Source organism: Perna viridis, chromosome 8 (assembly GCF_037379345.1).
Source record: "Perna viridis isolate PV_CMFRI_1.1 ecotype Kerala chromosome 8, ASM3737934v1, whole genome shotgun sequence".
Taxonomy (NCBI): Eukaryota; Metazoa; Mollusca; class Bivalvia; order Mytilida; family Mytilidae; genus Perna; species Perna viridis.
In genome coordinates this window covers 26,939,238-26,965,652 of record NC_142452.1, presented here as the reverse complement: position 1 = coordinate 26,965,652, position 26,415 = coordinate 26,939,238, and the positions used below count along the sequence as shown (strand labels likewise).

General features: G+C 32.8%; 1 protein-coding gene across 5 annotated transcripts; it reads left to right on the top strand.

Moving 5' to 3' along the window:
* Positions 1-1,859: 1,859 nt before the first annotated feature.
* LOC148610037 (uncharacterized) lies at positions 1,860-26,366 on the top strand. Of its 5 annotated transcripts, XR_015914689.1 has the most exons (8): positions 1,860-3,244; positions 3,960-4,019; positions 4,961-5,317; positions 20,404-20,598; positions 20,995-21,082; positions 21,860-22,210; positions 24,420-24,530; positions 25,045-26,366. XR_015914689.1 is itself a non-coding variant. In XM_088541956.1 (6 exons), the coding sequence occupies exons 1-6, from the start codon at positions 3,175-3,177 to the stop codon at positions 20,420-20,422; spliced, it is 777 nt and encodes a 258-aa protein (XP_088398082.1). In that variant the 5' UTR covers positions 1,860-3,174; the 3' UTR covers positions 20,423-20,550. The 5 variants fall into 5 exon arrangements, 2 of the variants coding, with proteins under 2 accessions (XP_088398082.1, XP_088398081.1); XR_015914690.1 differs by having other exon boundaries at positions 1,860-2,225; positions 24,420-26,366; XR_015914688.1 differs by having other exon boundaries at positions 24,420-26,366.
* The last annotated feature ends 49 nt before the right edge of the window (positions 26,367-26,415 follow it).

Genomic DNA, 26,415 nt, shown 5'->3' with positions numbered 1-26,415 from the left:
ATAATGTAAAGTAGATATAGGAACAAGAGGACCAAACCTAAATAAAACAAGACTAAATGCACTTGCTGTTGCAGTCGAGAATATCCTGTAATTTGCGCATTACTCATCGTGCTGACATACGACGAAAGACACTTGTGACAGATTTTTTTTTCAGGCGACATCATTGACTGATCAGAAATTGGTCCTATCCGAGTAGCTTTTGTAGGGGCTGCAACGGACGATCCCGAAGTGATGAATCAGTCGCTTTGTGTGGCAAAATTATAAGTTACGATATGCAAATCATATACAATTGTCCTATACATTTATATATGGAGGGATTGTTGTCAACAAGAAATTAAAGTTGCCATAATCTCAGACATGAAAATAGTGGGAGTATGTTACTGTGAAAAGCAAGATAAAATACAGATGTCTGGTTTCTGATGTGACCGCAAGTTCTTGCTCATATCAAACCAAAAACAGGCATAATACAAAATTACTACGTTAAATGAAACAATAAAACAGTACATCGGAATGTGACTTCTTATGTTGCAAAACAGAATAGGAAAATGAAACATTACGTGTCAGTTGTGTTTGTAACAAGCTTTACTCATCGATAAAGCTTGCCAGTTATGCTTTTATTTAGGTATAGATTGCAATAATATTTACTTTATAAGATGAAAAATTATTATATTGTTTGTTTTGTTTTTTAGGTATTTTATGTCGGCAAACAGAATAATATTATTCTTTGAAAATATTTTAATTCTAACAAGAAATATATGAATCCCTTGAGATTCAATCCCATAGACATTCAATCGACATAATGAACTCTTCTTTTCCTTCTTACAAAAATAACATTTATATGCAAATTTTAAAATGTTTACATAAATGTTAAATGTTCCGTTGTACTAAACCTGTGATGCATATCTAGATTGAAAACTTATTTTAATAACTTCCTGATTGACAAAACGCTTCGAGTTTCAGATTGAGTCATCCAACTTGGTTATATACGAACAGGTATGTAAAGATTAGTAATGTTGTTATCCAATCGTACAATTTTTTTTTCAAAATTCAAACCTTAATTTAATTTTATATTTTGAGAAGATCATATTTAAAGATAAATGTAACTATCTATACAATGTACCAATTGATAAAACATAATTCAATGCATGAACTTTACGTTACATTAACATTACCAATATATATATACCTTTAACTTTACAGAGTTATATTCTATTTGATAAAAGTTGAGAAATGTTTTATGACAATTAAATGGTTATGGCCTTATTGTCCTTACTGGATTCGCCTAGGTCATTATTTATTCAAAGACAGTGCCACCATTAAACATCTTGCATTACATAGCCTTATTTAATGTGTTGATATGACATTACTATACTTTCTACCAAACCATCTGATTCCGTTCATTTATACATAAAACAATTTGATTGTATTCACTGATTATGGGCAATCCTTACATGACATAGCTGTACTAAATGTGTTGATATGACTTTACATGTGTTATACTTTCTACCAAACCATTTGATTTCGTTCAATTATACATAAAACAATTTAATTGCATTCGCTGATTATGGGCAATCCTTGCGCCCACTTTTTTATTATTTCTTGTTTTACATACTGTAGATCATCCATCATTACTTCTATTTCCATTACTAATTTACTTTACTTCATGTGCGATTGTGTTTGTATGTTTGTATGCTAATTCGTATAATAATTTTAGTAAGATGTAAAGCGCTTTAGAGTAGTGTTATATAAGTGATATTACCATTATTATTATTATTATTATTATTATTATGAAAAAAATTACCAGTTAAGTTTTTTTTGTTATATTCTAGAGGTCAAAAGGTCCTTTGTAATATTTAAAAAGTAAAAATAATATTTCAGATAGATTTTAATGGAAATCGTTACTTGTTTATGTTATTTGCGATGAATGAAGAGAGAAAAAAGTCTTCTGTGTAAATGATTAAAAGTGATTTTCATGTTTAACCCTTCCGGGTACATTAACCATTTGCATTACAGTGACTTTCCTACAACTGTTACAGTCTTTTGTTACCAATCTGCTGAATAGTACAAAGGAATGTCAAAGCTATTGGGACATTTTAACTGACCAGTTGCTATTGTAAGAGTTGATGAATTGGTAGCCACTCACTCATGAAAATTTACCTGGTCAGGTGTAAGGCAGCCAATACTCGCTATGTTTCACATCATATACTTTGTACTTGCTAATACAGGTAAAGTATTTATGTGGAAAATAGGTCCCCAAGTGGATAGCAAATATGAAATGGCAATTTAAAGTAAAATAGTAACACTGTCATGGTAGGAACAATAACTTGCAAGTTACAATGTTATGCTACTATTTAAATGAACTGTCCCATTTCAAGGCTGAATCCATTGAATACTGGTTTTTAAATACATGTATATGCATTGAGATATACTCCTTCAAAGCATCGAATTAACAATAGTTCGGATTTTCTAAATTATATTAACATGTATACCATGACAATCTAGGATTTCTTGATGACGAACGTAGCACTTTTTTATGATTTAATCCTTGTAGCGACAAAACTATGTCCTAGAAGCCTTACTGCAAAAAGTCCAGCACGTTACAAATAGTCCGGAAAGATCTGGCATAATGTATGAGTTGTGGTATAAAAATATCATACGCAGGTGTTGAAGGGATGCTCTCACAGATGAAAGGAAGTTTAGCGAGATTTAGTGAAAAGTGCGTTGTCGAATAATTTGGTCAAAAGTTTTTCCTTTTCAATCGAGATCTGAATAATATTCCACTTATGCATTTTCGGCTGCCAAAACCATGTAAACTATCTGTTCGAATGATAGCTTTTAAACTGCTCGCTTTGTTGTAATTATTACCTAGATGTATATTACATACTATCTATTTAAGTCATAGAAAACAATGTTTTGATATATGAAATAATTGCCATCAATACATTGTACTCATTATGTTGTTTATATCAAATTAGAAAAGATATTCACACACACACACACACACACACACACACACACACACACACACACACGTACGCGTTGTGCAATTTGTCTGAAATCGACGGTTATAGTACTGGATATTGTTAAACCTGCTACTACCGTTTTTTACTTTGGCATAATAAATCAAAATCTGGTTGTTTTTTTTATTTCGTTGTCATCAACCACTAAGAAATTATGTGTATGAAGGAAATTACAAGATCAAATCTACTAGCCGAAGCTGTCTTTGTCTATGTAATGATATCTGGTAAGTGTATCAACTTTACATCGTCAGAATTTAAGAGATCTAGAATAAACAGTGATAATAACAACTCCAGAAAATAATTCTAGGTTTATATACCTATTGATGCTTTTATAAATTTTTCATGGTGCCATAATTTTGGTTTTTGTTTATAATAAAGAATTATTGGTAATTGTAGGTGATAAGACAACCGAAAGTGATAAGTTCTTCTGGAACAGGGTTATGTTGCTGCATCACTACATAAGTTGTGTGGTCGTCACTATGAACTAGTGGATCGTTATGATGTATCCATCAGCACCATGAAAACTGATTTATTCAACGGGTCATAGTTTACCTTTTCTCGTTTGTCTACCCTGGACTTGACTTTTTATGAGCAACTCGGCGGGTGTTTCTAGAAAAGCAGAGGAGGCTCACCCTACCGGTGCACCTGGACTATGATCCCAATTTTTAGAGGAGTTCGAGTTGCTCATTTACATTGTTACTTTGTATGTATGATTTTAGTTACTTTATGTTCTTTGGTGTGTATGTCTGTTTTCCATGTCTGGTTTTTGTCCCTGGATTACATTCTTTTGATTACCGCTATAACCTTGGTTCCCTTGATTACTCTTTTAAATGTATTTGATGATACATTGTTACAAAACATAACAAAACTATTTAGTACCAGTCAACTAGTACTACTATTAATAAATCATGGTTAATACTTTTATGCGTGTTTATGTAGGACAATATCTGGTCAGTGGGACGCCTTGTGCAGATCATGGGAATAAATATAATTTTCCAGGTACGATGTAATGAATAAGTCAGAAAAATAAATGATACAATTTTGTTAAATTTGTCAATAATCATATTTTTTGTCAATTTAAACCTACATTTACAGTTTATTTCTGTAAACAAGAACAGCAAAAACAAACAAACAAAACACAAAAAAAAACAACTGTTAATACTGTTGTCCACACATTTTCCGAAATGGACACGATGACAATCATGAATTTTACTTTTCTTCTAGTCATTGAGTTAGCCATGAATTAATTAAAGATCTAAATTTGTTCGTGTCATTATTTCGGCAACAGGTAAACAAATTGTATCTTACAATTTGGATAACGAACCCGGATCTATATCCAACGGCTACTTCAAAATAACTCTTAATCGACAGTAGAGTCGGGATAATGCATGCTGCGGCCGCAAATCATATTCGTGTAATACATGTAAAAACACCAATATAAAGACTGATACATTAGTAAACTGTATGACACAAACTGTTAGTAAGTGAGTCCCAATAACCCCCCATGCCATCTCTCCGTCCAAAAGCATTTGTCCATGTATCATCTTTGGTTACTCTTATATCGCCCATCAACGAATTAATTTTCCGCCAATAAAAAAATACAAATTTAAGCATATTTGTACTTTTGTTAGTTTTTATACCTCATAGAAGCAAATATTCTATTATTTGTCAAATTTTGCCGACTTTATCCAAAGATTAAACTTAATTTAAATATATTAGTATTTAAATATATTATCAAAGAGCGCATTATTGCAGCTGTATATGGTATTAAGTGTGTTACCATCACTGTTACTCAATTTTGGGCATGCCACATATATGAATACGTTTTATAAAACAAAGAAAATATAAAACAAATTAACTTCCTTTTGTTAGATTTAATATACATTTTATTAGTGTACATATGATTTTGGTCGATGAACAAAAAAGGTGTTGTTTTGTAGTTCTCCGATTTTGTACTGATGACGAAGTGTCAAGTGAAAACATAGTAATTATGGATGGATATTATGCAAATACATTAAATAATGAACGATATTGTACTTGTACCGCAAGGGCATTGTACAGTACTGTATCAAAACTACAGTATGAGGGTTTACTCTATCCATCTTCATTTGAAAACAATACTGCTTGTGGGAGTAAAGTGCTGTTTAAACAACTGAATTATATGCAGAAAGCAATGTACTGCCAGAGTGGCGGTTATTTGCCGATCACAGACGGAATGAAAAATATAACAGTAACTATAACTTTGATAAAGGAACATCATCCACGAGATACGAGATACTGTTTTAATTTGACATTTGGTAAGTAGTTATACGTTTCATATAACACATTTTTATATTTTTGTTTCAAAGTTACATGTAGTAGTAGAAGAAATTTAGTATTGGACCGGGACGGCATCTTCGTATCTCAATAATTGAATTCGATTTCGCAACTCTGATTAAAACATTGACCATATACATTTGTATTTGTTTTAACTTACTTTATAAAGGTTGTTGAATAACTCTTACCCAACCTTTCAATGCTCTTTCAAGAGACAAAATATGTTGCCGCTGTACATTTAGCATGTTTTTTTAAATCATTTATCACATTTTCATAAAATATCTTTTTATTGAATCTTCCTTTGAAAGAAGCATTTTTTAATCGTTCGTGTTGTTGTGCCATTCATGTATGCATATATTTAAAAAATATATCAGTGGTCATCAAACAGATTTTTCTTCTTGTTTATTTTCTTTTATCAAAAATTGCTGAAAACTTAACTGGTTACGCTAGCTTGCTTTTTTTTTATATATTCACGCTGAACGCACAGACAAGTATACATTTTAAGCAGCATATTTCTGTCTAGACAGACAACAAATTATATTGAGTATCAGTTGTTGGGATAGAACTGCTGATAAAACAATTCGAATTATTTTTATTTCTTAACTTTTATTCGTACCAGTATAATGTATTCTGAAACCAAATTCGCAGACAAATACTACAAATACTACGATTTATTTTTATACTTGCTATGGCGATCTCTCCTATTATTGGTACAAAATGTAATGGAATGTGCCCTTTTTACATTTTTGTTATACATTGAAGGCAACAAATGTCTGAGATGCAAATGTAGTTGGTTTTTTGTGACTTCGTTTTAGTCATAATTAGTAATGTTTTATCTAAAGATTACGCTAATTTAATGGTGATTAAATGCAACAATGCCAATGAAGATAACACCATGACTAGCGATATATATGATACAGAGATAACTTCCCAATTATATACTGAGAGAACCATTTTGGAAAAACAAACAACAGATACAGTATTTGCTTCGAAAACGTCAATAAGTGATACTTCGCGTACAGATCCAGGAAGTGTAACAGGCATCAACAGTTCAAAAGCTGATAATGCAAAGACGATCCATAAGAATGAAAAGGGTAATGATAAAATTGAAATATGTATTAAAGTATAACATATAATATTGATTCTCGGTAATTAAAACCTGCCAAATTTCATTTAAATAAGTTTTACTAAGATGGATCTATACATATAGCCTTAGTTATACTACATACAGTGGTTAAACAATTTCCGGTGCAACCAATAAAAATTGTGTAATTGTTAATTCTGTAAAGAACAAGTACTTACGTGTGGATCATAGGTTTTCAAGGAAAGGTCATGGGTGTTTACTTAGATATTCAAATCAGCACAACTTTCCGTATATGTTAATATTCCTTTTATAAGGTTACAGACCACCAATTCAACCAATGAGCATTTGGAACGTACGCAAAAATAGTCCTACGCAGAAATTACCCCTGTTCCTCATAGTGCTGTGAAAAAAGTTCTCATCTTATTTAAAAAATTTAAACAGTTTCTGAAAGGAAAAACATTTCTGTACATTTTATAGGTGCATTTTGCTTCTTGTGATGTGAAGCCTAATCTCCATAATGATTTTTAAATATACCCCTATCTTGTGAAAACACTGGGATTTCCCATGCTATTTATAGACCCTTCACTTCCAGTGACCAGTATTGCACTGCAAGTCTGCTAACCCCACATGCCATTCTGAGGATTGTGAGCTGACATATGTAGAATCATGCTGATATATAGTCCTCTGCAGGTTAAAGTTAAGGTAAAGTCCAGAGAAGCCATTGAATATTGTGAAATTAGCATAGAAGCCTATGGAAAGTGGAATTAGTGGTTTTTAGCCTTAACATCAAGCCATGGCAAAATGAAAAGTTTCTTGAAATAGCTTTAAACTACTTGAAGATCTTGTTAAATTTGCCATGAGAGGAATACACTACAAAAATCCTTCAAAATATGCATTTTTTTAAGTTATAGGTCCAAATTATGGAAAATTGGTCTTTTTGGCTGATTTTTATGTCCTATCTTGTAAAAAGTGTAGAAAATTTAGTAAAAATATCAAATATTAAACTTTGAGGGCTATATTTACCTAAATATGGTGGTAATAAGCACTTGAAATCAAGTTTTGTGTAGATTTGAGCAAAAATTAGGTTAGAAATGAGGAAAAACTCACTTTCATTACTGCGGTTAAGGCCATATCAGCATTCCCCTATGGCAACATGGAAAATCCATTATTGAGTACTTTTTTTGCTTTAGGTGCCCTTTACTGGTCATGTTTTAATGTGAAAACACTGTATTTACATATTTAAAGCCAAATATATCACCTTTTGTGAAAATTTAAAGATTAAGGATTTTTGACATGTGATCAAGAAAAAGGGGGAGGCATGTCAGAAATAATTTTTTAAAAATAGACCAATTTCTCAGAAAATGATTACTTTTAAAACTATTTCTTCATTAATATTGTTAAAAAACAAGTTGTGATTGATATTTTTTATTTGAAAAGTCAGAAAAAGTTCTTTGCAAATATTTAATGCATTTAAGTATGGTAGAATATTGTCACTTTTTTGCTCGCACAACTTGGTTACCCTATATTTAAAAATCAAATATTTAAAAAAGTGCTTGTCACATTTCACTGAAACTTTGCAAATGCATTCAGTATGTGTGTAGGAAGATACCTGTATAGTTATTTATTTTTTCTAAGACAAAAAGTGACCCTTTAGGTTACAGACCACCAATTCAACCAATGAGCATTTGGAACGTACGCAAAAATAGTCCTACGCAGAAATTACCCCTGTTCCTCATAGTGCTGTGAAAAAAGTTCTCATCTTATTTAAAAAATTTAAACAGTTTCTGAAAGGAAAAACATTTCTGTACATTTTATAGGTGCATTTTGCTTCTTGTGATGTGAAGCCTAATCTCCATAATGATTTTTAAATATACCCCTATCTTGTGAAAACACTGGGATTTCCCATGCTATTTATAGACCCTTCACTTCCAGTGACCAGTACTGCACTGCAAGTCTGCTAACCCCACATGCCATTCTGAGGATTGTGAGCTGACATATGTAGAATCATGCTGATATATAGTCCTCTGCAGGTTAAAGTTAAGGTAAAGTCCAGAGAAGCCATTGAATATTGTGAAATTAGCATAGAAGCCTATGGAAAGTGGAATTAGTGGTTTTTAGCCTATAAAGTTGTTTTTGTGATTTAACGCACACTTTTAAAATCCTTGTGTTGTTCAAAAAGTAATCAAGGGAACCAAGGTTATAGCGGCAATCAAACGAATGTATTCCAGGGACATAGACTAGACATGGAAAACAGACAAACACAACAAAGAACATAAAGTAACTAAAATCATACATACAAAGTAACAAAAGTAAATGAGCATCTCGGACTCCACTAAAAACTAGGAGCATGGACCAGGTGCACCGGTAGGGTAAGCGTCCTCTGCTTTTCTAGAAACACCCGCCGAGTTGCTCATAAAAGGTCAAGTCCGGGGTAAACAAACGAGGAAAGGAAATCTATGACCCGTTGAATAAATCAGTTTTCATGGTGCTGATGGATACACCATATTGATCCACGAGTTCATGATGACGACCATAAAACTTCTGTAGTGATTACTTCAATCTTGTAGCAACATAACCCTGTTCCTGAAGCCTATTCGTTAGAGTTTTAGCGCGATACAAAAAAGTCTGCTTAGTTTCGGCAAGCTCTAACATAACGTATGAGTTGTGATATGAGCCGAAGGGATGTTGCCAGAGATGAAAGGAAAGTTGACAATTCTGAATGAAAAGTCATCATGTTTGTCGTAAAGTTTGGTCGATAGTTTTCCTTTACCATCGATTTCTAAGTGTAGGTCAAGATATGAGACTGTCTTCACAGGGTCTGTAGTATCCTTTATCTCAAGATCTTTTTGGGTAGATGCGATGTATCAATCCCTGAAATTAGGATTGTTTAAAAATAACACGTCTTCTATATAGCGGAAACCGAGATTAAAGGATCTAGTCAAACGATATTCTTTCTTTCTGATCAGATCAGCTATAAAGTAAGCCTCATAAAAGTAGAGAAATAAGTCAGCAAGTAAAGGAGCACAATTTGTTCCCATTGGAATGCCGACCGTTTGTTGAAAAACACGTCCACCACACTGGACAAATACGATTAAAAATTCCAGCATTTTGTAAACATCTTTCTCTGTATATTTGGAAGATGATTTGGAATTATTTCTTACAAAGTATGTGGAATTTCTACCAAGAACTATATATTTGTATCTAGGTGTACCATCTTTTTTTGGAAAAAACAACGATGTATAATGTTTTTAAGTCGAGATTTTTAATTGAGTATGGGGAATAGAAGTATATAGTGTTGAAAAATCATAGGTTTTAATGATATTATATTCAGATAATAGTCTTGAACTTATTGTCTCCAAAAAATCTTTCGAATTTTTCAGGATCCACATTGAATGAATACCACTACGGGAGTAACAAGTGTTGTGGTAGGACTGCAGACCCTCTTTGACAGTTGTGAGTATAGAAGTTAAATGTTTTGAAAGAGGTTTGGTGGTACATTTTGCAGATCCAGCTATGAAACGTTGTTTGTATGGATTCTTGTGAAGTTTAGGAATCCAGTACATAGACCGTAAATCACAATCATCGTCCTTGGTAGAGAGACCAAAAGAGAATAGCACAGATTTTCCATAATCTCTTCTTTGAAGAGAGTGGTAGCAGTATAGGTCTTATCACTGCTATTATTTTCTACGTCTACCTCTGATAATAAACTTGGATATAAAACGTTTTGCAGACAAAAACAATGTTGTTTTGGGCTTTGTCTGCTGGTACGACAACATACTTGTCATGTATAGTAGACAATGTTTTTGCTACATCGGGGTTTTTGAAAACTGATGTGGCCTTGGCACTCATTGACCTACTTAAAACTTTCATTCGTTTCAAAATTAAAGACCTCACGGCCTTTAACCACAAAATTGAATTAACAGTTTAACATAAGTTTCTAGTCGTCATCATGAACTCGTTACGGTGTATCCATTTGCACCATAAGAACTAATTTGTTGTCATAGTTTACTTTCTTCCTTCGTCTACACTGACTTGATTCTTATGCTCAACTCCGGAAGAAATGCATAGGACGCTTACCATACTGGTGCACCAGGTCCATTCTCCCTGTTTTAAATGTAGTCCGAGTTAATCATTTACTTTTGTTACTTTGTATGTATTGGTCATTTTATGTTATTTGTTATGTGTGTCTCTTTTCCATGTCTGGTCTTTGTCCCTGGATTACATTCTTTTGATTTCCACAAGAATCTTGGTTCCCTTGATTATTCTTTAAACCATATTTTGTTCAACACAACGTGAAAAGAATAAGGCAGCAGGCAAAGCCTATGTAAGCCTTATCCCGATAACAAAGGTATACAACAGATTAAGATTAATCAAATGAATTTGAGTACTAGAATAAAAACTTAGTAATAACTTAAGATAAAAATAAGATTTTTTGTTAATTTAAATCTTTAACAATATTTATTACTAAAATTGAGTTAAAAGTTCGTACAATTGCAATATAAAGTATAGGGAAAGAGAGAAATCTCTTTGATTTCATGATTTCTTAAAGCAACTTTTTTAGTTCGAGCACGCAAAGCTTGACTAAAGTAGAAAAAAAACCTAGTACAGTACTTTCAGAGCTTCAGAGCTTGCCGAAACTACGCAGACTTTTTGTATCGCGCTGGAACTCTAACAAATAGGCTTCTGGAACATGGTTATGTTGCTACAAGATTGAAGTCATCACTACAGAAGTTTTATGGTCATCATCATGAACTCGTGGATCGTTATGGTGTATCCACCAGCACCATGAAAACTGATTTATTCAACGGGTCATAGTTTTCCTTTCCTCGTTTGTCTACCCCGGACTTGACTTTTTATGAGCCACTCGGCGGGGGTTTCTAGAAAAACAGAGGACGCTTACCCTACCGGTGCACCTGGTCCATGCTCCCAGTTTTCAATGGAGTCCGAGTTGCTCATTTACTTTTGTTACTTTGTATGTATGATTTTATTTACTTTATGGTCTTTGTTGTGTATGTCTGTTTCCATGTCTGGTCTTTGTCCTTGGATAACATTCTTGCCACTATAAGCTTGGTTCCCTTGATTACTCTTTCACAATCATGCATATCTTGACGTAACAAAATGAAGTAAAACCGACGACTCATAACACAAGAGGCGAATTAAAAAAAAATAAGGCTGTCTACATATTACATATAACGAAATTAAATATCATTTTTTAAAGGAAGGAAAGCCTTAAAAAAACACAATTTTACTTGCATAGAACACGAATACCCGTTATGAAATGTGAGAAGAATAAAGAAAAGCAGAAATTAAGATATAAGAAAAGAAGTACTCTATGGTTTGATAGAATATAGATCATGTTTGATATTATAAGAAGCCAATCATTTATCTACATGTATCATAAAAATAATAATAATAAATATCTAATATCTAAAATTCTAATAAGCAGGACAATCAAAGAACAATTGTTGATTGTCTTCATATTGAACCGAACATCTTGGACAAGAAGGGTCGTCAATAATAAAATCATAAAATAAATATCAGTATAAGTTGCTGGCTTTATTTCTCAATTGACAACTATAAATATTACTTTTCATTTTAGCATAAATGAAATATTCATTTTTTAATGGTTTACATGTTTTTATCAAGCTTCTTAAACTGGTTCAGAGATTTAGAATCTTTGATAGACTTATCTAAATCATTCAAAACTATGATTGTAGCAAGCACAATACTATTAAAATAAGAGGTTGTCATACACTGTAATAGTGTTTGCTGCTTCATATTGCACATTCTCTAGTAAAGATGATTCTTGCATAGTACAATTATCCCAGACAACATCGGAATATTCAAGTATAGGATGCATAACTGATTAATAAATTGTGATAAAAGCACTTCTGGTTAGTGTATACTTTATTTAGCGAAGAAAGTGTAATCTTGAACAAGCTTTATTCAATATGGTGTTTATGTGCAACTTCCATGTCGCATTCGAAGTGAAATTCAAACCTAGGTAACAGTGTTCATTCGCATACTTAATAGGCTCGCCACCATGACCAAAGTATAATACATGTCACTGAGTGTTTCTCTTGGAAAAAGTAAATGATTGAGTATTGGATGCATTGAATTAATGTAACAACCCAAATTTTTGCCCATGAATTAATTTTCCCCAAGATCAGATATGGTTGTATTATATTTTTTATAAGTTGATTTACTGTACTGATATTTTGACAAAATTTGTTTTCCTTTACGAAATTAAATACATTGTTGAATATCACCTTTTCCATAATTTTCAAACAATACTTGTGAGAAAAATAGGTCTATAATTTGCAGGATCTTGATGACTGTCATTGCCCTTAAAATAGGAGTAACCTATGTTTTATTCCACGCCTTTGGAATAGACTTGATTTGAAAAATTAAAAAGTAAAAACAGATTTTTAAGTTGGTCTAGTACTTCTTTTTCAGTTATTTGAAGTTCCCTCATTAAAATAAGACAAACAAAAAGAACATCTGATAAATCAAGTATCAATAGATGAGAAGTAACTGTTCAAAAATTGAGTTTTCGAAGGGATGTAGAAAATATTATCTATCAGTTCTTAGGTAAGAAGTATTTTACAATTTTCAAATCGCGTTCCTCGTGGTATTAATTTATCACTTATTTCTTGTGAGCATTTTTTGTACTCTTCTTTCGACTTACGAACTAAGTCCATTACTTCATTTCGTTACTTTCTATATGCTTCCAAAGAAGAACTATTTATTACTGTTCTAAGCTTTATAGTGCACTCAATTTATTTGTCTATTTTTTCTCCTTATAGCATTGTTCATGAATGACTTATCCGATGGTCTTACAGTTAGTATTTTCTTAGGTTAAGACTTTTCTACATTATTATCATGACTATCTAAACATGTGAAGTACATATCATTAATGGCATCATAACAGGAGTTAAAACATAATTCCAGTCATTAGTTTCAACTATATCTTGTAAAAAAAAGTCTCTATAGTTTACACTTTCAAATCTTTAAATTGTTCTTGTACTGTAAAGTTAATCTCAGCATAAAAGAGCGAATATATACATGTACTACAGAATAGGACGTTTATATTAATACTTCTTACAGATCTTTTATTATTTGTTAAAAATAAATAAATATATATACCTGGCGAAGTATTAAAATTTGTCTTATATTCTACTAAATTTACTCGATGTGAAAGATAATTGAATTGTGCTCTAGAACCATTTGATTATAACATATAAATGTTAAAACGTCCTGTTATATATATAATATGGCATTTTCATATCAAGAGGTCGTGACACAGAATCATAAAAGTAGTCCAACAATTTATTTAACACATGAATCTAACAGAAAGTGTTCATTTGTGGAAGAATTTTTTACACATAATAATTCAAGTCCAGGATGTGACAGTTCTGGCATTTTTTTTTCATAATGTAAACTATTTTTAACATATACTGCAATCCCATCACCAGCATGAGACAGGCACACGGGTATCATCAGATATCGCATCATCTAAGTAAGATTCTGATATTGCTATTATATCATATTTGTAACCAAATTCAATATAAATTTAGTTTAATTTAGGGAGTAAGCTACAAACATTAGTGTCTACAATATTTGTATTGGTCATGGTCTTTACTTGACCGTGATTTTGTTTAATACCTCTTCTAAATATGAATTTAGTATTAAGAGTCAATGGTAGTACTATATAGATACAAACATTTGAGGACGATTGGGTGATTGTTCAACTGCATTCGACATTTAATACATACATTATGCCTGAGTAGAAGACAAGATTAATCATATGTGTCAAAGATGAAGTATACTGTTACAGGGTCAAAGTAATTAGGCAACGGCTTATGACGGGTACAATTGCATGACTGGCTTGAATCATCTATTTCAACAACCTCTCCGGCTTTAGTTTTTTGTGTTCTAGAATAGTTACAGTTATGTACAGGGGATGAATATTCTTGCGGATGGGTCAACTGCTCTCCTCCATTGCTTTTTTTTTTAGCAACGTTGGCATCGTTTGGTTTAACAAATATCTTCCCATCAATTTTCGACGATGTGTCCACATTATTCTTCAACCAAAGACCATTGTAGTCTATATCATATCCCTTTCATGTTAGATCGTCTTACATCAGGAATCGTGTACCATGCTCTTTGTTGAAATTATGCTTTTGCTTTTTGCATCGTAAATATTTGTGTCTGCTTGTGTAGGAAACAAACCGAATAATTATTTTACGTGGTTTTGAATTCGGTTCTCCATGTGTAGGGCTCTATGAGATCTATCGATTTCATCGGCATTGAGATCGACGTTGATAACATTCAAATTAATCACCTCGTCGTTTGTATATTACCCTGTATTTTCCTGTATTCCAGAGATTCTGATTGACTACCTTCGTGTGTACTGTTCAATGTCATCATTTTTAAATACTATTTCATTGCACTTTGCCTCAGATTCTGATAGTTTTTACTCATGATTTCAACATTTTCCTTAACAGGCTTAAGTAGAGCTTATAATTGGTCGTCGAGGAAGGGATGGAAAAAATGTTTAATAAGCCTTGATTTGATGTTAGGTATTTCACAAATGGAACCTACAAATTTATTCATGTTTTTTGTTCTCTAAGGATGCCAGTAAGAGCATCTAACATTTCAGGATCTTCGTTATCACTGCTTACAGTACGTGTGCGTTTTTTAGCCTTATACTGGTTCTAATGACCGCCTCCGTGTCTTAGCGGATCACTTAAACCACTGACTGATCTTTTTCCCCACGTAGAACCATGACCTGGCATATTTTACAATCACCATCAAATGGATCAAATGCAAAAAAAATTTCGATCACAAATCTAGACAACTATGAACACCGTTACAGTATGTAAACAGAGTAATCGCTCAATAGTTTTATATGTACGTCCAGTAACAATGGTATCGTTTACATAGTTTAATATAAAAGTGCAATGTCTTGTCAGGAAATCATATCTCAACTAAATAGAGACCATGTCACACTCAAACCATTTGGTATAAAGTTTTAACTGAGTGTCAGCCATTTTGGTTCACCCCATTCTTCCTGGCTCTATTGTCGATGCACCATATACCGTAAGTTTGAATATTTTGCGTCGGATTGTTTTGGCGGTTTTCTGTTAAATGTGCATGTTTAATTATGATGTCTTTACCTTATGTGCATTCAGAATGAAGAGTGATTTATTTCCGCGTTATTTTGAAGATAGAGTCCAGCTATCCTTTATTTCCCTCAAAAGAATCTAATACTACACCGTGTACACTGATATATATTGGCTTCCTCAATTTTCTAAACGAAATATTTTGGTGTGTTAAATTTTGGCTGTTAATAAAATAAAATAAACTAAAATAAAACTACGGCCAAAATTTCCCAATTTACGGTAAATCAGCAATTTAAAGATTGAAATTTGGGCAAGGAACATTATTTATTTAATAATTAAACAAACAGACAAAACATACCATTGACCTCTTCAAGGATACATTTAGCGTAGGAGTTCTTCGCTCTGCGAGTTTTAGGCTGTTTTTTCATGAAAGGTGCGTGGGAATGCATTTTAACATTGATTTCTATCCTACAATAAAATAAACAAAACTGAATGCTCTGCTATGTAGGTAAAAAACCACTTTAAAGTCATATTATTTTCGATGTTGAATTGAGCAATTTTCAAGGTCACAATCTTTTTAAATGTTGTTAAAATAAACTTTAACAGGGGACCCTGTAAAAACTATCTCATAAAAATTACAGCATACCTTTAATGACAGAACAGTGAAATGAAGGTAGACAGGTACTAAAAATACTACTTTCGGTTTGGAAATTTTTTAAATCAATGGACTTAAAATCTAGATTCTAATTTTTTTTCTCTACATCAGAGTTAAACACTGCTGGTGTATTCAGTGTGTTCCTGGCATGATAAGATTCTAGATGATAACCAGTTTGCATATACTGGCTAAATCATAAACAAATGTACAATGCATCCTAGGAACTACTTTGTTTTTTACGAACAACTTTCTAGTATGTGCAGGCGACTGGTTCCCCCTTACAGTTGTATTATACCAGTAGGATACATTCCTCGCCAAAGTCAGATGTACATATAACCAAAAATTATACCTTTGCATCGGTATAGGTTTAACAAAATAAATAATGGCGGTCGATGACCTTTATCAAGTTTGATTCCTTACATTGTAAGTCAGCATTTACAGTCATATTTTTTTCGACATTTGATAGAAGAATATGCAGGTTACATTGTACCTGTATAGAAACAGAAAATGTATTTCAATTGCTGTTTCGCATTTTTTCGGAGGTTTAATAGTTTTACCACTGGTAATGGGTTAACCGACAAAATTGTTAGTTGAAGTATTTTTTGAAAAAAAACACTATGTGTACATGAAACTGCTTTCACTGGAGTGAGTTTGATAAAAAATCTATTGTATCTGAAATACAAGTAAAGGATTTCAATTGTTGGTAGATTTAATAAATCTTCTTTTTACATTTTAGATGACTCGAAAAATGTATATGTAGCAATTGGATGTGGAACAGGTGGATTACTTTTAATTGCTGGGGCTGTTGCAATATGTCTCATCGAGAAGTTAAGGTATTTTTAAAAACAAAAAATGTTAAAGTAGACTGTGTGAATATAATAAAACTATTATGTCAATAAATATCTTCCGAAACACTCTTATTGAATGGCAACGCGATTAATTGATTATCTTTATTCCACCATTAATGTGAAGAGCATAGTATTGTAACATCAGCATATACAACTCAAACTAAATCAAGGAAGCAAACATACAAAACATATTTTCACACGAAAAGGTTTATATACAGAAAGGTCTGAAAAAATTCCCAACGTTGTTAGAACTGTCAAATTTGCGATACAAATTTTTGGTCGTTCCCTCCGCGGGACTCGAACTCGTACCACTGTGACATCTATGGCAATACCGCCTGCACAAAGTCCAGCGCCCTAGACCACTCGGCCAGCTAGGCTATATAATAATATAGCTTTCGCTGGCCGGGTCATTCCTCCTCGTAGGATTAATCTAGGGCTGTAACTTAGTACACGATGTATGGTAGTATGGGACAATTCATTTAGATGTTATATGTGGGATAGAGGATCAAATTAATGATGCATGTCATAACAAATTAATAATATTTGGATCGTATTGCATCACAAACATGTGTACACTGTTATACGACTAAGTATATGTGACATAAAATGTTTGCAACAATTGAAAATTTGAAATAAATTCATCCATCCGTATCTCTGCGTTGTAAATTGTTACTTTTTTACTTACATGGCATCAATAAAGTGTCGACTGACGAAATAACATAATCATACTGTTTCTAAAATATACTTGACATAGGTGAATGAAAACACAAAATGAATGTAATTAATGCAGGTAACTCCAATCCAGTCACAACACAAATCATTCGATTCTTAATAAAGGGCCTGACTATAGTAAACCCTTTTGGTCAGATCAGGGACATTTGTTATCATGTGCAAAATTATCTATTTTGAATAGTTGTAGTTTTTAGTCTCTCTACGAATAAAAACGTGCAGTACAAAATAGCCTCTTTTGCAAATTTGATTCAATGTACAAAGAATTTTCATTTGTATTATTGACACCACTAGAATTTTGACATACCTAGAGTGATAAATGGTTCTAGCAGAATTCAAAAGAACACAATCCAGGAACATGGACCAGATAGGGAGAACAGACACATACAACAAAGAACGTTAAATAACACAAAAAATAAAACATACAAAACAAACAACTAAATCAGCAACAAGGACACCTCTAAGGATAGGAGGCATGGACAAGATGCATCGGTAAAGTAAGCTCTATCAGCTTTTTTTTCTAGAAACACCTTGTCTAGTTGCTAAATAATGTGACGCCACCAAGAACTAATAAGGAGCAAAAATAGACCCGATCTCTTCAATTGCTAGTTTCCACTACCACAGCTGTATAGACACTTGAACACGTGTGGATAATAATAAAACTCTTTCAGTTTTCCGATTAACGTTTTTTTTCATCCGATTTGACTTTATTTCGGAAAAATATTGGGTTTATATAATGTTCTATCTACTCCATGCTCACATATGAAAAAAAATATGGAAATTTGATCTTGCTATTAAGATTTTACTTTTAAGTAATTACATTATATACATTTTCTACGGAAGCACACACTTGGTATGTAATTAAATTATGTACTAATAGTCAATCGTTTCACGAAAATACTACTTACATGTAATGCATTATATTTCATAACCTAAGTAAGAAAAAAAACAATAATAAAAAATTGTAAGGCTGAGATATCAATTGAAAATGTACACCTTAAAATTATATTCAAACCCATGTTATTAATGACGTATTCATGTATCTCATTGACTTGATTATTATGTTATTACGGGTCACTCCTATACGTGTACAGGTATGCAATGTCCCTGTATAGTAGAACACTAAACCTGTTTATAGAAGCCGACATATACAAAGAGAGCAAAAACACAACCATATATAAACAAGCTAGCCACATTTAAGACTACTTTTAAGAATTTGGAAATTGAAAACAAAGTTATGTCGATATAGTTGCGTTGTAATGCATGACAACTCGAAGTATGATATCACTGAAGTTCTGTTTGTCTAAATTACATTATTCAAGTTCTAAATTAATTTAAGTTGTGATATGTATGGTTATCACTACGTCCGGGTGGGCCAATATGGGGTGTCCAATTTTAAATTTGATAAGCTAAGCTCGTGGATTATCTCCCAGTGTTCATTTGGGTCATTCCTTATTTTATGTTGTTCTGTTTGTTCAGCACAGTTATGCCCTTGTTTCCATTGTGGTTTTTATATTGTTGTGTTTTTTTGTCTACCAGAACTTTGGACATGGTACGTAGATAAGGTAATCATCCAGTTTTTAAACACATTATTGAATAATGCATTTCATGTTTAAATTACATAAACATGCCCTCATGTCCTTATGATTTCAGTTCGATAACTTCAAATTATTGATTTTCCATCGCATGATTGACAGCAAGCAAAATATCTATTGAATCTAAAGTTTTCCTTTATAACTTGAACAAATAGATCAAGCAAAGGAACAAATAACATAATTATATCACGTACTCATTTACGCAGATATGTGTAATTCATATAAGTATGTTTGGTGGATTACCATTGGAAATACTATATTGAAACTTAAGATGTTTTTTTTAAACTATAGTAAAGCCTTATTTACACCTGGTTTGCCTATTTCGTCATTACAACCAGGCCTTGTTGGGATATTGCACGAGTCTGCTGGACTATTGCGTTTGTAAATTTAATTGGGTAGCTACTAATACAGTGGCGTAAAACAATCAGTTATAGTTTGTCCGTGTTCATGGCGAAGATAAGAAAGATGAATAGTTCTAGTGCATGTCTTTTTCTATATATGTGTTTACACCTTAAACATCAAGCTATATTTAAACCAAATCTTCCGATATCCGAGGGCTTTCGCTAAGGATTTAGGCAGGCATAATAGAATGGCAGCATGCATGTTTGTTTGAAAATCTGTAGTTTCTGGTTGAAAATTAAGAAATGTGATATAAGTATTCTTTTTAGATTTTTTACGAAAATTCTACGTCCCATTTCAAAACGTACTTTCCTAATTTCTCCACATAATCTATAAAATAACATTGTAAAATAATTTCCAACATTAAGGCAAATGCAGATTATTGACCTATTTATTTTAAAACGAAATTCTTGATGATCTTCTTTCGATACAAATTTTGAGTAAACTTTCGGATAGCCATTGGCAAAAGAATTATTTAAAAGTACATTACACTAACATCAATTCAATTATGGTATTTATAATAACATTTACGATTCATGACTTCTTCAAAAGTCAAACTACAATTTCAAAATAAAAATTTGCATATCGGTTCCAAAGAATTTGAAATATTACCCCACAGTACTTTCTTTCAGATTATGCAAATTTAATTGAAGTAAAATGCCACAACATTGTCGCATCTGAAACTTATTCAATAAAGGAAAGCGAGTCCCCAGTTAGCACTTCAGAATCTACAATGTACTTCGTAGACGCAACTAGTGCCACTTTCCAATCAGAATCAGACGTTTCTTTACCAAACTCAATCAACAAATCTGGAAATAAACATGAGAGTAATATCATTATTAAACATTATAACATTGTTTTATTATCAATTGCATCATTTTATTTTATACAACAACACGGCTTAGCAATGATAACCTTGATAGGTGGATCAAAATGAAACTATTTCTAAGTGAAAAACAATTGGTATCAAAAAAACTACACATTTAGGTTCAATAAAGAAAATTCTTATCGCATGGATGATCAGATGTGTAACAGTAAACTGGCGTCTACGATTGGAAATTGACTTTTGAGATTTCTAATAGGTAAAAATTAAGCTTCGGCTTTAAATGTAAACAAGAAAAAAAACGTTTCCATGTATGAAAAAGAAGGCCAAAGTGGTAGTTATTTCAAAGAAATAAGATTAACATAAGCTATCAATATGACGGATTTTCCATGTATTTCAGAAGACAACAATATTGTTATAGCTTCTGTTGTTGGTTGGATACTTGCTGCTGGTTTCGGAGTTGCGACTGTGATTTTATTATTAATGAGGTACTTTGTTCAATTTAGACAAACATTAAAACGAGCAAACATCATTACATATATGAAACTTGTTATACATTACATTATTTTCTTTTATGATAACTGAAAAATTTCGACATTAATTCAAAAAAAGCCTTGTTCATACACAATCACGAAGTTGTCTGATAAATTTCTTTCCGATAGAATTACAAAAAAATTGGAAAATTAGGGGATACATTGTATCAGCCATACGTTAAGGTTAAATAGACCATTTTTTTCTTTCATATGTGTATTAATAAAACGAGAATGGATTTGGTGAATATGGCAAAGAGACAACAATCCCACCAGTATGAAAAGTATCAGCCTAATGCAACCCATGGGTCTTCAATGAACCAATAGAACACTCTCACACCACATGGCAGCCTGCAGCCGGCCCCAAACAACACTCTACACAGGCACAGCGAAACTTATACATTAGTATAGTTTTCATATATTGAAAGACGACTACATATTGGCCATAAGTTTTTACAAATGATTTTATAAAAAGGGTAATGTGTTGGTTAATCAATCATCTTAACGTGTTACTATACATGTATAGAAACTTGAAGATATATAGTTACTAAGTATATAGGGGAAAAATATGTCTTCCGGCTCAAAATGTCCTTTTTGTTTTCTTCATTTTAATCAAGATTTTTGTACATCTAAATCACCCATATTCATAGAAAAAATAAGAATCAAGGCATCGGTTTCACTAAAGCTTCATGAAATACTTCTTGTACTCATACAAGTCTTATTTTTTGCTATAAGAAAACATCAGAAAAGTTCCTTAGGACACACAGAACAAAGATATTCTGATATTGGAGCACGTGAAATGGAAAATAGATACAGCACTCTACAACCGCCATACAAAAATCAACAGGAGTATGAACAAGTAGCATAAATGACATAATTGAGAACTGTCGTAATCTATGTTAACAAATTATATGAAAAAGAAATAGGGTTTAACATTTTACAGGTTACTGAAAATGACATCATGCGTGTCTTTGTGATTCTTTTCATGGAGCAATGAATGTCTTTCCTACTCTTACAGATATTTGAACTATTAGGGATGTTACATGTAGTTGATCCCAGTATTCTTGTTAGAACTAAATGATAAAGGTACTTGTAAATATGGAAAATGTGTCTTTTTTGTTCTTTTAATTTTTTTTTGGCTTTTGTTGTTGTTACTTGTTTTTGTTTTTTGTTTGTTTGTTTGTTTTTTTCGTTTTTGTTTTTTTGTTTGTTTATTTATTTGTTTGGGTTTTTTTTTTGTATGAACAGAAACATAACACTAAATAACGTATAAATATTGTTTAGTCTATTTTATTTAACTGTCGCTAAAAAACCGTTTGGTACAATGTATGTAGTGATCATGCTGTCGGTCCGCTCCCTGATCTAACCCCTCAACACTTCTCAAACCGGTAATTGGAAATTGTTCAATTGATCAAATTTCGCACTTTTTTCATTTCACATGAGACCATAATCCGCCAAATGATATTCAATTAAATGTTTACACAATCTGTTTCATATAATACCAGTGTACAACTCTTATGTTGTTTTCCTTTCTGAATAATTTGATTGTTTTATTTATCGTTTATAGTGAGAGGAGCAGGGGTATTAAGAATTAAGATTGGGTTACAGCTTTTTATAAATCATCTGCTTGTAGCAGGAGGTGTGCATTGTATAAATTGATCTTTTATTCGTCCATTCTTCCGATATCTATCCCCACTTCTAATCTGCAACCCAATTTATATTATTATAGATTGTACACCACATTACATATATATGTCATAATGCCCTCGCCCCCATTTTAGCTCACCTGGCCATAGTGTATGTTAGCGATTGCCATCACTTGGCGTCCGTCGTCTGTCGTCGTTAACAATTTTTGAAAATTCTTCTCAAAACCTCTGAAACTACAAACCAATCAAAACCAAACTGTACGAATATTCTTTAGAGTATTCTGCATAGAACTAATGTGGGGATTTTTTATCCGTCGAAATATATTGCCGCTGTTACTAAACATATGATAGGGGTCAGATAGGAATTTTTGGCATATTATCTCCAAAATTGTTACAGGGTAAGCAACATTCTGGCATAGGGTTAGAATGTGTTGATGAGGTCGATCTATTGTCATTTTTTTTTAATCTGTGAATCCATGTTGCAAATGTAATCAAGGGAACCAAGGCTCTAGCGGTAATCAAAAGAATGTAATCCAGGGACAAAGACCAGACATGGGAAAACAGACATACACAACAAAGAACATAAAGTAAATCATACATACAAAGTAACAACGGCAAATGAGCAACTCGGACTCCACTAAAACTGGGAGCATGGACCAGGTGCAGCGGTAGGGTAAGAGTCCTCTGCTTTTCTAGAAAGACCCGCCTAGTCGTTCATAAAAATCAAATCCGAGGTAGACGAAAGAGGAAATGAAAACTATGACACGTTGAACAAATCAGTTTTCATGGTCAATAGTTTTCCTTTACCATCGATTTCTAAGTGTAGGTCAAGATTTGAGGCTGACTTCACAGTGTCTGTAGTGTCCTTTATCTCACGTTCTTTGGGATAGATGCGATTTATCAAATCCCCGAAATAAGAATTGTTTAAAGATAATGCGTCACCTTTATAGCGGAAACAGAGATTAAATGATCAAGCTAAACGATATACTTTCTTTCGGATCAGATCAGCTATGACGCCAGCCTTATAAGAGTGAAGGAATAGGTTAGCAAGTAGAGGACCACAATTTGTTCCCATTGGCATGTCTACCGGTTTTTGAAAAAACACGGAATTGTCCTTTTTCCACTTTTTTTCGGTCTTTTTAATGTTATTTCTTACAAAAATCTTCTCCTCTGACATTACTTCACCACTTAGAACTAAATGTGGTTGTAATGTTCCTTAGAATACTTTGCCCAGCACAGTTGTTGGGATTTTTGCTCTTTCGAAAAACATGGACGCTGTTTTTTTTAAGAAAAAATGGGTCTGTCAGAGGTTTTTTTTCATACATCTCCACAACCACTAGGTTAAGACAATTTTTTTTCAATTGTCTAAATAAACCGTATTTCAAGGCCTACAAAAGTCTACAGGGGTCAAAGTTGTCGGGCGACTCCTTATTCGAATTATTGAAAGGCGAAAAATAATTGCCTATATACTAGTAGTTTCAATGGTCATTGCTCACAGGTTGTTTTTTTTTAAATTTGAATACTTACGTAAAGCTATAAATGACACAACGTGTCTGTTAAAGTGATAATTTGTGAAGAAAAACACAAGACGTGCTAATTATACAAGCAGTTTAACCGTTGTAAAGTTGCAATATCAAATACTGTTGCAGGTCCGGGTGTCAAAAGAATAAGTCCGTAGCAGCGCCAAGAACCCTGGCCAGCAGGAACCATGGGTATTTGCCCACAGAGAATGGGTTGTGCACCCCAGGTGATTGAATGAGGTATCCTTGGCTTTCTCCATGCTGTGGTCATCAGGCCATAATGTGGAAAACCTGATGCAAAAATGTCATGTTCCTCACACGTTAAAGATCCCTGCTGTTGTTTTCGGCTGGGGAAGGAGCCTCGACTTCGCTAGAGGAATAATTTGCACATGTATGAAAATCACATGTTGCATTTCAGGATGTTTTATTCTTTTTATCTTATTTTTGCTACTTTTTTGGGGAGGGCGATTTTTGGTATTGTTATATTTTACATGTACCAGGTCTTATAATTTTTCAATTAAAATAGAAATTAAGATTAGCATACATCAAGTTGCCATCATATTATTGGCTTGCAAAGATGTCCAACATACTTAAAAACAGAACATTTAAAAAGTATTACATTTTACTGCTGTGGACAAAAATTATTGTACTAATATTTTTTGACGAAATTACCATACATGCTTATAAAAGTCCCGAACGCATTAATACAATAATGTAGATTGTCCAATACCTACATTTCTATCATTTCTTTCAGTCAGAGCGTTTTGAAAATCTGCTGATTCCCACCTGTGAAAATGGTTTCCTAGATTTGATGCAATCATGACACTATTTCTGAAATGCCCACTTGACGACTGATTGGTTCGATTAACAATATCAACATTTCCCGATCCGTAAACTTCGAACAATCGAATTAATTGTAAATCTCCGCTAAGGAAAGCGTACGCAAGGGCGGTCCTCCCAAGATTGTCTTTCGCATTTACGTCAGCATTGTTGGAAAGAAGCAATCGCACTAGATGTCGCTGCAGTCGTTTTGCTTGTCCGGTTATCTGTTGGTCACATGCTATCATCAAAGGAGTAATACCAGTTCTAAGTGAACAGTTAACATCAACGCCCCCTTCCACCAAAATAATAGCCAATTTAAACCGATGTGCTGCTATAGCACGGAATAGTTTGCCTTCTAGCTGTCTTCTTACGAATTCATCCATGAAATTTAGATCCGAAATCCCAACTTTATTTTGTTTTACCATGGAACATGATGTTCCCATTAGAGAAGTAAATCTACATAGCACCGCTGTTTTTCAGCTCGAAGGAACAGTTTGAATATCAAGTACAACTTCAAAGCTTAAACATCCATTTCAATTAACAACATTTTAAGTACTTCTCTGTTTAAGAATCAGACAGAATGTGTATAAGGAGTGTCACATGAAGGAAAAAAACGAGATTTTATTCATTGTTCAAGTATTTATACCTCATGACCTCCAGAAACAACCATCAAAGTGTTAGTAAAGTTTGCCTTTTAAAGATATTGAAATGTCATATTAAGTCGAAATACACTATGGAAAAATGGCCGAAAATTTTCCAGCTTTTTTCCCTAAATAAGCAGTCAAAAAAACATCTCTGTCATACATGTAGATGCTTCAGAGTAAATTTAAATACTTTATATATATATTGAATATATCTAAGGCATAAAAGACTAAATTGAGAAAAATGATGTGCCATCCATTGCTTGATTCTTACACAGAATAGTACTTAACAATCAGAAGCCATTGACCACAATTGTCCTTTCAGAAAACTGCCAGAATGTTTCCACATGTGATATTATAACACCATCAATTGGTAATGTGTAAACAAGCTCGAAATAGTTTCAAGTCTAAGGCGTCGATGGGTAGATGTATTTGTTTGAGGGGTACAAATTATAATTTTTCAGCACGTTTTTATTTTGTTTTTTTTTTAATAATTTGTTTTTGCAATTAAAACAAGAAAATTAAGAAAGAGGTCTCTTAAATGATCGAATATAATATAACACTGCAACATCATTATCGAATTGAAAGTGTATTTCACAGACCAAAGCATTGTTTTAGCATTAAAAGAAATATCAGTAGTTATTTAATTATTATTCGGAAAC

Excerpts from the sequence above, each read along its gene's own strand:
- LOC148610037 (XM_088541955.1), top strand. The coding sequence starts at position 3,175 with ATGTGTATGAAGGAAATTACAAGATCAAATCTACTAGCCGAAGCTGTC. Across the intron at positions 4,020-4,960 it reads GAATAAATATAATTTTCCAG|TTCTCCGATTTTGTACTGAT; the intron begins GTACGATGTAAT and ends GTTGTTTTGTAG. Across the intron at positions 5,318-6,178 it reads CTGTTTTAATTTGACATTTG|ATTACGCTAATTTAATGGTG; the intron begins GTAAGTAGTTAT and ends TTTTATCTAAAG.